Source organism: Podarcis muralis, chromosome 1 (assembly GCF_964188315.1).
Source record: "Podarcis muralis chromosome 1, rPodMur119.hap1.1, whole genome shotgun sequence".
Classification (NCBI taxonomy): Eukaryota; Metazoa; Chordata; class Lepidosauria; order Squamata; family Lacertidae; genus Podarcis; species Podarcis muralis.
In genome coordinates, this window is record NC_135655.1 from 73,146,413 (window position 1) to 73,159,944 (window position 13,532).

The following is a 13,532-nucleotide window of genomic DNA, read 5'->3' on the forward strand; positions in this document are numbered from 1 at the left end:
ACCCCCACTTATATATTCCAAAAAGTTTCTACACCCTTTAAAATGCATCTGCTGTACAAAAGGAAGAGTGATTTTAAATATATTCTACATTCCATTTAATGAGATATAGAAGAATGTGCTTTGCTGTCCAGAGGAAAAGAATGAAATGTTTAAAACAACACCCTAGAAAGTTCAAGCTATGAAACAGACATTTTGGGTGCAGATGGCATAATTATGAGGCAGAAGGAAGTGGACTACCTCAGGCAGTGGATCTGGGTGCTGTTAAAGGTGGCAGAATGCAAGACAGACATCTTTGATGCATGGGGCACAATCCAGCAGGAAGTTGTTCAGTGCAAGACCCACTGTGATGAAACCGACATACACAAGAACACAGTAATGGGGTGGGCGGCTTCTTGATATGGCCTGTAGCTTTGTGGCTGTCTTTGGAACCCAGAGTTGTGAGTTCAAATTCCTATGGATATGTAAGGGTTTTTTGAGCCGCAAGCAGTGGCAATGGTTACCGGTGTGCATGGGGAATAGATAAAATTATGGAAAATAAAGCTAATAAAGCCACTGATAGACATAAAAGTTGCTGAATTAGATGACCTGCTGGCTTGCTAGTGGGGTTCCATGTTATGCCCTTCTATTGCATTGCTGTCTTTAATTTCAATGGGGCATGCACATCGTAGGACTTCTGGGTGGATTGTGCCCCATGTTAATTCATGAATATGGAGCTTGGAGATTTGTATTTTCCTTGCTCTGTTTTTTGTGAATTCACTGCTATGTACAATTTGATTCCTCACCACCAATAAATAGGAACCTAAGAATGCAAGAAGGGCCAGCTGGATCACATCAGCAGCACATCTAGTCCAGGATCCTGTTATCAGCGGAAAACCTACAAGCAGAACCTGAGCACATAAGCACTCTCCTCTTCTGCACTTTCCAGCACCTCGTTTTCAGAAGAACTGCTGCCTCCGACCATGAAGGCGGAGCTTAGCCATCATGCCAGAGCATAGCCAAACAGAACAGCAGGACTGACCATCGACATTCCCCCCCCCTGCCCCGAGGCCAAGGAAAGCTGCACCCCACCCCATTTTATGTGCAAAACTCAAATGGACAGGCACTTGAATCTTCCTTCAAAACTGGGGACATAACATAAGAACTAAGTGCACAAGAAAAGCTTTCTGGATCGTAGCCAATTGCCCAGCTAGTCTAGCATTCCGTTCTCACAGTGGCCATTCTGACTATGTGCATAGCGTTACCAAACTTATGTATTGTGTACATACCCAAGCTATGTGTATACAGTGGCCAACCAGATGCCTATAGGGAGGACAACATCCTCCATCGCACTTGAGGGAAGGAGGATATTTTTGGTGTGCAGGGTAGGCTGTGTAGCATGCACACCTCTGTCCTCCAATAGAAGGATCCAGTCAGAGGGCTCAGGAGGAACAGCCAGGGGCTGCAGCCACTGCCCCCTAGCATCTGCTGCCTGAGGCAATCCTACTCTGCCAATGGTAGAGCCAGCCCTGTGTAACTGTATTACGCAGCTATCATGTCCTGTTCTTGCCCCAGAATTTCCAGCATTCAGTTTTATTAAAATATATGAAACGGTTAAAGATCTAATGCAGCTACTTACTTGGATAAACTTTATTTTACAATTTTGTTCTTTTACAAATATCTGAAACCACCACCGTACCAATATGTTGAAAAATGTTTTCTTTTTAAAAAAAACAACTACCATGATTTTAAGCACCCATTTCCCTGATTTTAGGATACGTTCGCTGCTTTTGAAACAGAACTGGGGAGGGTGTTACATTTACTGGCTTCCTACAAATCACCACAGAAGAAAGAAGATAAGAAAATTATCGTGTGCAAAAAGGTATGCCTGCCAGAACAATCCCTTATGAATCCTAGACTACCAACAAAAGTTTTCCAGTTAGGATTTTAGCAGTGCATTCTTGTCAAAAATAGTCTATATTATGCAGTCAGTTTAGATTGCCAAAAGAAATGTTGTAGGCATAGATAGAAGATACAAAACTATAGAATTGAATTCCTTATAGAATTACTGCAGGTGTAGAAAGAGGGAGAATGTCACTTCAGAAGCATCAAAGTAAATTCACAGAAAGTGCTAGTTTTTCAAGTCTAAGCTAACACCCATTAAAATTAATCGAAAGTGGGCAAAGGGATTCAGTTCAGATTTTTATGATATCATATAATTTCTGTTAGGAGTGCAGCATTCTCAGGACTCAGAAGGTATCAGTATGTTATACAGTGGTGCCCCGCAAGACGAATGCCTCGCAAGACGGAAAACCTGCAAGACGAAAGGGTTTTCCGTTTTTGAGTTGCTTCGCAAGACGATTTTCCCTATGGGCTTGTTTCGCAAGACGAAACGTCTTGCTAGTCTTGCGATTTCCCCCCCGCTTCCCCCCCCTTTTTCTAAGCCGCTAATAGCCTTTTAGCAGCTAAGCCACTAAGCCTTTAATAGCCGCTAAGCCGCTAATAGCGCTAATCCGCTAATAGGGTTGCTTCGCAAGATGAAAAAACCGCTAAACGAAGAGACTCGCGGAACGGATTATTTTCGTCTTGCGAGGCACCACTGTACTGGAGTTTTGCTGCTTCAACATGTGCAAGAGATTCACTTAGATGCTGTGTAGGATAGCTGGGCATAGAATTTCCTTCATAGACTACAGTACATATATAAGAAAACCTGTGACATTTGAAGCAGCAGCAACTCTTAGCATAAAGAGGTAGGCTACCTGTGGTCTTCCAGATGTTGCTGGACTTATCCATGCCAGCCAGCATGCCAACGGTCAGAGACGGTAGCCCACGGGTTGGCAAGGCTTACCGGGCATGGGCTGGATCACTCCCGCGGAGATCCTCCATGGGCCGGGCCGGCGCAGCATGGTGCCGGAAATCACATCTGGCATGTCTGCGGTACCGGAAATCACTTCTGTGCATGCGCAGTCACTGAAAAGTGTGAATTCCGGTGTCTGGGCATGCGCAGAAATGATTTCTGGAGCCGCAGAAGAGTTCCTGCGCCGCACTGTGCCGGTTTAGTGCAGCGCACAGGGACTTGCCAAGCGGGCGGCTCGGTTTGGGGGTGGCTTGTGGGTCACTTAAATGGCCTCCATGGGCCGCTTCTGGCCCATGGGCCTTAGGTTGCAGATCCCTGCGGTAGCCGTTCTAATCAAGCAACATCTGGAGGGCCACAGGTTGCCCTACAGATACTGGAGTCATTCAAGCACTGTTTTTGGTGGACACAAACTCCAGCTCCAATGTGTATCTGCTAAAATATGATGTGCAAGGCAGCTCTCAGAGAACAAAGTGTTCATTCATTTCATTACCGCACCCATGGAAAGAATGCTGTTTGGTGAGGACAGGTGTTATGCCACAGCCTTTGCGCTGCCTGATTTTGAGACCACTGGCATGTGTGCAGTCTGTCCCTCACTTTAGTTGATATGTCTGTCACCTTTGGGTGCCAAAGCCAGAAACTTAGCACCCTCAGGTCTCCATACAAAAGAGGTCCTCTAAGTGTTGGTCATTCACTTAATCTGATAGTGGCCCAGGAGGTCATCAACAGAAGACTAAGAAACTGTCAATGGACCAGGACAAGTAACTTTCCTTTGCATGATTTTCTGGCTGATGGTACACAATCTTTTTCTTGAGATGTGGGCATGCATGCTACGCTCACAAAAGCATAGCAGAATCATAGCCAAGGTTGGAGGAGAGCTCTTTCATACTCAGTCCTTCCCCTAAAAAAATACCACAACTATGTGGGATGAGTAGCAGGGCTTGCCTTCCATTTTCTATCTAGATTATCAGGAATATCCCAGAATCCCTGTGGTTTCAGCTGCAGCTTGCTTGGCTTGATCACCCTGATATTGTACCCTATATTTAAGTACCTTACTCAGGGCCACAGAAATAGAATTGAAATTCTATGCCAGGGAAATTTTTCATTCCTTGCTGCAGAATGTACAAACCTACAATTGTGCTCATTAAAGCAGAAGTAGCTGTAGAAATTTTCTACAGCGAATTTGTAGAATTCACTATCAATCTACATATTTTTTTGGGGGGGGGGGTGGTCTTCAAATTGCATCAAGCCCACTTTCTTTCTCTAGTTCCCGTGGAGAACTAGAGTTTTGCACACACATATTTTTTTTTGCACACACATTGCTGGTTGAGTTTTGCACACACATTTTTTGATTGCTCAGCACCTGATGACTCACCACACATGTGAACCAACTTCACTGAAAAGCGCTATGTCTGCAATGAGGCAGGACAGCACAGACATTGTATCTGTGCTACTGATACTGATCTATTGCATATGCAGATCATATATTCTTTTCCTGAATAAGAAGGGCTTGCAGAAGGATGAGTGGCTCCTGCTCCTCCCAGTTCTCTGGTGCATACAGAAGTTTCAGGCATTATAGAGGTGCACTGCCAGGCACTTCAATATCTAGCTAGCAGTGCCTCTTTGTTACAGCCAAAGAGGCTGAAGAGTATGTGCATCTTAGCATTAGTGGGGCATGCACACTCCTTCCTTTCGGGCATTATGGAGGAGCATACCAGCTAACATAGAAGTGATTGCAAACTTGGCTGGTAGAGCATTTCCATAAGGTCCAAAGCTGCTTTACGTATTTTCCCCAACTTGCCATTTCAAGCCCTTTATCGACAAGATCCAGTTACTCTAGACCTGTGCTTAGTTACAGTACATTGAGAAACAGACTAGACCCACATCAATATAAAAAGCAATAAATTCCAAAAGCTCATTGAGGACAAACACACTCAGATGGTTATGATAAATACTACATATAAATTCTTTGGCAGCAAAGTATGATTCAACAACAACAATTTTTCCTATGCAATATTTCTGCATCCCCATGAAATCACTGTATCTTAATAAAATAGACATTGCTTTTCTTTACATACATTACTGTACTAGGCTTAAAGCACTAGTTCATCCCTGAAGAAAAAGGTGGGGGTTTTTTGGTTAAAAAAATTATAGTCATTATCTTATGTAACAGGCTAAAAATGAAAATGGGCGGGAAATCACTCAATGCATGCTTTTGCCATTATTTAGAACAACAGTAGTATGTTTATATGATACAACCCACATACTTTATTTTCCTTTAAAATCTAACTAGTAAAACGATATTGCTATCAGCAGAGTCATAAACAGAATACACAGATGACCATCTATGTTCAAGTATCATTATTGAAGAGTCATAGGGTGCCATTCACCAAGCATAGCTGCTGTGGAGTTTTCAAACTATTTCAAGGGTGTTTGTGCAGGACTTCAGAAACTTGCTTACAGCAGCAACAGTGCTTAATAAAGAAAGCACATAAAGCGATTGACATTTTGCCTGTGTTAGCTTTTTTTGGTCTTTCAGTGTAGCGACAAATTACAGTAGGAAAGTTTATTCACACAGGGAATAAAAACAGGACTTATGAAAGTACCACATTGATAATCAACACAGGGTGGAGTTTTAAGGTTTCGTGGTTGTCCGTATAATTGCCTTTGGAAGAATGCATCTGAGGTTAGTAACGTTAGTTCAATAGGCCTGTTTAATTCTTGTATGGCTGATTATACGAGCTTTAATTCCCCCCCAACCCCCATCAAGATCCACAACATTCAGTGTCAATTAAAAGGGCTGTTTGTTACATCAGGATATGTCATCTTGGATTCTCCTTGGAACTGTCAGTTGTTCATAGGTAGGTAGGGTGTTGCTGGAGAGGAAGAGCTCGGCGTTAACATCATGCCTGTGAGATGATTTGTTGCTGCCCTGGGTTCCTTGCTGGATGGAAACCAGGTGCTGCAGCAGGTCTGTGATGAGGTTCAGCTTCTGATCCATTTGAACTACCTACAAAAGACAAACAAAACACCCACTCAGAATCTGAGAGTGAAAAAAGCTGTGATTCAAGACAGAGATTTAAAAATCAGAATTAGCTCAAATGTATGTCACGGCTGAGTTGAGACTTTTTTGGTCTTCTGGGTAGAAAGACTGGCCACCCTCATAAGACTTACATATATGCAAAAAAAATTAATATAACCATCTGCTAAAATACACCCCTGCTTAGAATTCAGTATCAAAGTCCTATCTGAATTAGCATGTGTTTGTCACTTCTCGAAAAACGCTCACAGTTGATCTTTGGGGAAACTCCCAACAGAAAGGGAGTTTCAAAACTGAGGAGTAGCAAACAAAAGCCGCTTGTTTATGTAATCCCATTGACTGTTTTGGCAGTGTTGTGGGACACATCATATGAACACCACACTACACAGATATGGCTGCCTAGGCATTCAGACAAAGCTCATTGTGTGTGTGTGTCTTCCAAAGAAATAAAGCACCACTGAAAAGTTTGCAGTGCCAGATTGCCCTGATAAACAAACAACCTAAGCACTCTTCTAATGCGCATGCGGGCAACAGTCTGTGGGAAGGTTGACGTCCAAGTTACAACTCTCTACCCCACACCATTTCAGAATCAGACATGCTCTTTGCGTGAGAGAAGGCTGCAAGCTGCACAGCAAACCCTCTTTTCTTCAGGACACATGCCTGTGACGTAAGAAGAGGGAAAATATGACTTGGAATGAAACGGGTGCAAAACCTGTTATTTATTAAACTTACAGTGAATAGAAAGTACTTCAACTAACCAAACTTAGAATGTGATGTACGGCGGGCAGAGCTATACATGACAGCAGATCTGTTAGATTTGCTGCTGCCGCTGCAGCCTTCTGCTTCAGTGGGATTCATTTGAAAATGTGGAGCTACAGGTCTGGAACAAATAGCAGCAGTGCCAGAACAAAAGTTGGCATGCAGGGGTGGGTGGGTGGGTAGGGAGGAGACTGACCTCTTCAGCTATGATCTACAATATCAAAACAAATGCTGTTAATTGGGAAATGACGAAGGAGTGTCTGTTGGGAAGACTGAATTTTTCATGATCCCAGCAACAAGGGATTTGTGGAACCTCACAAACTGAATAGCAGTATGGAGAGTACGTTTAGCTCCTGTTGCCTTCCTTTGTTCTTAAAGGATAAGAGAGCATGGGAGAATAATCTGTACCAGGATTTACTTGGCATGAGATATTCTACCCCTCTATTTCACTTTTAGCTGTGCTGGCTGGCACTTTAGAGAGGGGAGGGCAGAATAAAAGCCCTGCTAATTCCTTGCCCACTCACATAGGAAAGGATTCCTTTTATCTCAAAATGGGTGCTGCGGACAATATAGTGTGACAAGGGCACCTAATGTTCTCATGCCCGGATTTAGTTTCTGTTTAATTCTAGTGATAATAGGAACCTAAAGGGACCGGGGGTGGGGGCGCGGGGAGAGAGAGAGAGAGAGAGAGAGAGAGAGAGAGAGAGAGACCATGCCTGGACATTAAAAAACTGTGGCTGATTTGACAAAGTACAACAGTTTTTGTTTTTTAAATGCCAGAAATAATTACATAGATTAGGTATTGGCAATTAGTAGCAAAAGGGCTCAAGCATAGCCCCCAAGGACCAACTTATTATGCCCCTCTGCTGCTTTCTCCCACTTAAGCCAGACCAAAGGCTTTTAAGCACACTTTCCGCTAACATGATCTGCACCAGCTGCTTTGGGTGGAATCCTCCCATTTATCTCCAACTCTCTCACTCGAGTGTAGACAGCAACAGGCTATGTTACAGTAGCAGCTAAAGTGCACAGGCAGAGAACTCTCAGAGCCTCTGTTTGCTGTTCAAGGGAAAGGAAGGGGTTAAATGTCCCATTTTGTGTGTGTGTGTGTGTGTGTGTGTGTGTGTAACAGAGAGACCAAGACCCCAATGAGAATGTTGCTGAAGTCAATGTTGCTGGCTGTTCAGTTCATGCTCAATTCAAAAACAGCAGGCCACCTAATAATGATAATAACTACTACTACTACTGACTAGCAACCTAAGTTACAGGTTTCATGCTGCACCATGTCTATGCAGAAGTTACCCCTAATCTAGCCTTAGTTTAGAAAGCAGCACCTCTCCCCGCCTCCCTAGCAAAGCCCATGAAAGGTGCTGAAGCTGCTAAAACTCCAGCTTCAGAGAAATCAATCTATTCACGTCTGGTTATTGTCCAAGTATCGTTCAGGACACCGAAAGATAATAAGTCTGAAAAACATCAACAAACCTGGATCCTTTCAAATACGGCTCAAATATTTCTCGGCCGAAAGAGAAGACTGTTTTTGTCAAATGATTTGGACACTTGCTGGGAAGCAGATACAGAGACCACAAAAATACGAGGTGCTGGTGGATGCACTGCAGCTGGGTTTCCCTGCCCCCCCCCATCCCCAATACAAGACAAAGGCTGCAGTCCTGAAACTCCTAACCCCAGATTAAGCCGTGAGATGGTACAGTAAGAAATACTAGCCCCATGGAACAGAAATTATTTTGTTTGCCCTATAATAAGGAAGCCAGTTAACGTAGTTGAAATGACTGTAAGAGAAATCTATTCAACTTGCACTTCATGAAAAATAAGAAAAGCCATGAACTGTAGATGGTGCTTTTGGGTACCACAGGAGGTCCTGTGGAATGGTGCCTGCTAAGCAAGCAGTGCAGTTTTAGGCTAGGCAAGAAGAAGAAGAAGAAGAAGAAGAAGAAGAAGAAGAAGAAGAAGAAGAAGAAGAAGAAGAAGAAGAAGAAGAGGAGGAGGAGGAGGAGGAGGAGGAGTTTGGATTTGATATCCTGCTTTATCACTACCCGAAGGAGTCTCAAAGCGGCTAACATTCTCTTTTCCCTTTCTCCCCCACAACAAACACTCTGTGAGGTGAGTGGGGCTGAGAGACTTCAGAGAAGTGTGACTAGCCCAAGGTCACCCAGCAGCTGCATGTGGAGGAGCGGGGACGCGAACCCGGATCCCCAGATTACGAGACTACCGCTCTTAACCACTACACCACACTGGCTCTCACTGGGTCCCTTAACCTGCTATTAGAAACTCTAACCCACCCACAATTGCTTTCCAACACCCACCCAAAAGACTTCTAACTGGATTGCAGGAGCACCACCTTTAGGATGACAGGACCTACTCAAAAAGATAGATTCTGCACATCTCTACTGAGACCTGTGGGTATAGGGCGGTATACAAATTCAATTAATAATAATATGCTGAAGTTAGTGCCTACATATTGCATTGCAATTAAACAAAACAAGGGATATAGGATGTATGAATTAGTCATTCCTCTCCCCCCCCCCCCCCCGTCCAAACTGTGTATAACATACACAAATGGGTATATTTTCTCTGTCTTATTCTTTTATAAAAAATGGAAATATTCCCTATCTTACTCTCCCTTCTAGACATTCTTCAACTCAAAATTATCCCCTAGGCTGCTTCCTCAACCCCTGCCCTTGCAATACAGGATATATAGAGGTACCTATAATTTCCTTGGCAAGAGACAAAACAATTGATAGGTGGATTCTGATCAGGAAAATGGATGGAGTTAAGTAGTCCTCCTATATGCTATTTAACCTCCTTTGGTTTCCTCCTTTTGGTGGTGGGGAATTTCCCCCCTCCCCCGCTTGTTATGATAATTGAGACTATTTTTATCCTGACTGCCATTTTGCTGTTTTTTTGCATGCATAGATGTGCATATATAGAGATAAATGGAATATTTAAAGCACTGCTTCATTGTTTTTATTGTATTTAAATATGCAGTTCACTATTTAGGGGCCTGGGAGCCAAAAAAGGGGGGAGGGAAGCAGTATCAAAACGCACAAGAAATAGTGTCATTATCATTCCTCTCCTGCAACTCGCTGCATCAGAAGCTGTTTTTAGTTAGTTTTTTTTTATAAAAATAAAGATTCACAAGGCTATATGTAATGTGCAGTCAGACTTCCTTATACAGTATACATAATACCCAAACCTTGAAGATTAACAAATATATTGTGGGATAGGATTTATAGTATGCAGGCTTACTTGGAAGAAAGTCCCACTATGCTCAGTGATGCTTCCTCACAGGTAAGGGTGCAAGATGCTGCAGGACTTTCTATAGTTTTGCCACATCAGGCTCCTCTTATTCATTTGGTTTTCTCACAATGCTACACAATGAACAAAGCACATAGGCGCTTGCTTCATACGAAGCCCAAGAGAGCGTTAATATGCTGTGCCGGAAAAAACCCCTACAGAAAGTGAAGCGATGCCATATTCTTTAAACAAGTTTGAACTATATTTAGTGTACCTTACATTTAGCATACCTTACACTTCCCTAGGAGTCAGGCTTTCAAACACATTTACTTGATTAGAAAATTAGCTACGAAGCCAGGGGTGTAATAAAAGCAAGGCAGGCAGAAAAAAGTGCTGACTCTGCTGTAATAGCAACTCCTCTGGACAGCTCTGAGCTTTTTAGTGAAAACAGCAAACCATACCAATAAAATATAAAAATAATTCAAACTGATCTGCTTCTTTTGTGTAAAATGCAAAAGCAAGCAGTTTTGGGCAGCTGCGTGTGTCATATTAAAAGGGCCTGCAACTTTAACACAATCAGATTAGTTGGATCTGCAATGCTCGTTATTTTCTTTTAGCTGCTCAGTGACGTCTCATAGAATTTTGAACCAAAATGACTCCACTGAAAAGAGTGCTTCCCTGCAGCAAATCAATACAACTCCTTTACTCATCAAATCAAATTTTGCCCTGAGATAACAGATGAATCCTGCAGTGAACATTTGGCAGTCTCTAAAGTGCAAATAAGGCACACCTATGAGTGTCAGCATATGAGGAAGTCTTTGTTTTCCAAATCCAATGGGCCATATGTTCAGTTGCAGCTGAACGGTAGCAGGTTCTGCACCACATTACTTATCATTTAAAATGGACTTCTGTCTTGACGGAAGGGGAGTTGGATAGTCAGGCCCTACCACTGGGCACATGAAGCAACCATCGCAGATGGCAACCGTGGTGGTGGAAGACCAGTACCAGCAGTCACCTGCTCCTTCTGAGAACCTCATCTGTTCTCCCCTGCAACTGTACAGTCTGTCCTGGGCCCCATAACCTGGCCTGCTGTCTCAGATACTGCTGGAGGATGCTAAGTCAGAAGCATTAGATCCTGGAGAGGGGCCCAGTGGATTGGGAGGTGGTGATCCGGGTGTGGAGGAGGGACTGAGTGGATTGCCAGGAGAGCGATCTGTCCCTGTGTCATCAGGTAGTCCAAGTGCTGTGTCCCAGCCAGCTGCCATGGCTCCAGAACGTCCCAATCAGTGAAGAACCCCACCCCTTCAGGGAATGTTCTTAGGGATAAGTCTGACAGTGAGCTGGCCCCATTGTCCCTGCTGCTTCCATCTCCATGGATGTATGTAGAGGCAACTGTACTGGCCTCTACAGACTGGGCACTTCCTACTCAGAGAACTGCCTATCTGCTTGGTTGAGTCTGTTCCAAGGCTTGGGATGCCAATTTCACAAATGACTCTTCCTACACTGCTCTTCAGAAGAAGAGCCCAAGAGGAGTGTCAGTTGTTGGGAAACCAACTTATCTTATACCTTAGAGGTCTGCGGTGCCTTCTGACTTTGCAACCTATAGCCCAACCTATGTCGGTGTGCTGTAGTGAATTCTGGAATAAAGCCTTTAATTATAACAAACAAGCAAATAGTCTGAGTGGGAGCATGGAGAGTGCCCAGGCTTCCCTGCTATGGCTTGCCTCAAAGGAAATATGCATATGCCATTCATCTGATTTCCCCAACTCCCAGTGTTGCAGAGAGAATGCAGCTGGCTTACACTTGTCTGATTGTGGATTCACACATACAAGCATGCAAGGTAGGTGTAAGCTCTCTATTCATACAAAGTCGTTTGGACCCAAAAATGTGGAGGTAGACCCCCACCCACCCCATCCATGTTCACTCTTGAGACTGCAAATCCTGTTAGCAGCTCAAACAGTTATGGAAGGAGTCGGATGAAGATAAAAGGCAGCAAGTAAAGGAAGTATTCTGAAATCTTGCTATCTTCGCTTTCTGCTGAAACTCTTGAGACATACCTTGGTGGTTATTACAACACTGTACAAAGTACTCAAAGGAACATGGCACTTAGAGAATTAATGTCCCATTTCAGAGAGTCCTCAAATAATTACAACTAGTGGCTGAATCTTGTTGTAGATAAATCAAACATTACTGAAAACATATGGGAATACTCAGGCTAACACGCTGTCCAACATCTATGGTTTGGTGGGTGAGCACGGTTTCTAGATGCAGCCAGTTTAATGGAAGGGGGGGGGGAAGGATAGCAAAAAGGCAAGAGATTATTCTTTAGCGCTTTCAACTGAAACATTTATACTTAGAAGATGAATTAAGTGCACGCCAATGAGAGTAACATTAGAACAAGTGCCTCTTATACTGCTCTTAGCAGTCAATATTTCATACAAGATGTCACTAAAATGCACACATGCATGAACTCTCTCTCTCACACACCTGTTATGTATCTGCTCCTCCAGATTACTATCCATACTTGGATAAAGGCATTATGGCATTACACCACTCACCCACCGTCTGCACCAATAGAAAGCAAGCACCCATTTCAACCCACTTTAGAGGTCTGATGAGCCTGTGAACTGCATCTAATCTTCACAGCCCAGCTGCTGTTGCCCCCTGCTGACCTGTGTGCCTGGTGGGGTGGGTGGCTGTAGCTTGGACTGTGCATTGTGCCTTATTACCATTGCCATGTGATGCTAATTGGAAAAGCGTACCTGTCTTTCCCAAGAATATAGTTCACTCAAAACTTACATGCATTTAACATGTTTGCATTCAGCTTTGTGCCCTAGGCAATTTAAAAAATAAATAGTCGTATCTCGGCTCCCGAATGCCTTGGGAGTCGAACGTTCTAGCTCCCAAATGATTGAAAACCGGAAGTGAGTGTTCCGGTCTTCGAACGTTCTTTTGGAAGCCGAACGTCCGACATGGCTTCCAATTGGCTGCAGGAGCTTCTTGCAGCCAATCAAAAGCCGCACTTTGGTTTTTGAATGTTTCGGAAGTCGAACAGACTTCCGGAACGGATTCTGTTCGACTTCTGAGGTACGACTGTAAATAAAATGGGGCAACTAGGGGGTGGGTGTCAGGGGGGAAAAACTTTGGCAATCCCACCCTCCATTGCATCCAATGTGTTTTGACTATACACAATTTGGGCTTTATGCACTATCCTCGGAACATAACCCCTGCATAAGTTGAGAGTTGCCTGTACTATGAAACCCAAGAGGACGAGCAACTGCCATTCAGCCATGTCTCAAAAATCATCTCTCTCGAACCAACCCCTAAGGTTTATTGTAATCATGAGCAAAGCCGCCCCTCATGAGTCCTGTGGAACGGATGGTCCAAACCTGAGGAGGAGTGTGAGGAGCTTGAGAAGTTAAATGTGGAATACCTTGGAGAGGGTCCCAGCAGGTTAGGGGGTACAGACCTGTCCTTTGAAGGAGGCTCAGGCAAAGTTTCAGGGGTGCCTTTGCATACTTCCTTTCCAGACATGCCCCTCCTAGTGTTTCCAGATGAGGAGCTACCTCCAGCATATTCCCCTGTTACACAGGAACCTCACTCTCAGGGGAGGCACCTGGGAGCAAATCTGAACCTCCTACCTCACCTCCATAA

General features: G+C 43.8%; 1 protein-coding gene across 3 annotated transcripts in view; it reads right to left on the reverse strand.

Moving 5' to 3' along the window:
* Positions 1–4,049: 4,049 nt before the first annotated feature.
* Positions 4,050–13,532, reverse strand: part of KCNQ1 (potassium voltage-gated channel subfamily Q member 1) — a 282,535-nt gene continuing 273,052 nt past the window's right edge. For all 3 annotated transcript variants that reach the window (XM_028733561.2, XM_028733552.2, XM_028733570.2), the window contains one exon: positions 4,050–5,840. In XM_028733561.2, coding sequence (XP_028589394.2) covers positions 5,643–5,840 — 198 coding nt within the window. In that variant the 3' untranslated portion in view covers positions 4,050–5,642. The remainder of the gene's footprint in view (positions 5,841–13,532) is intronic.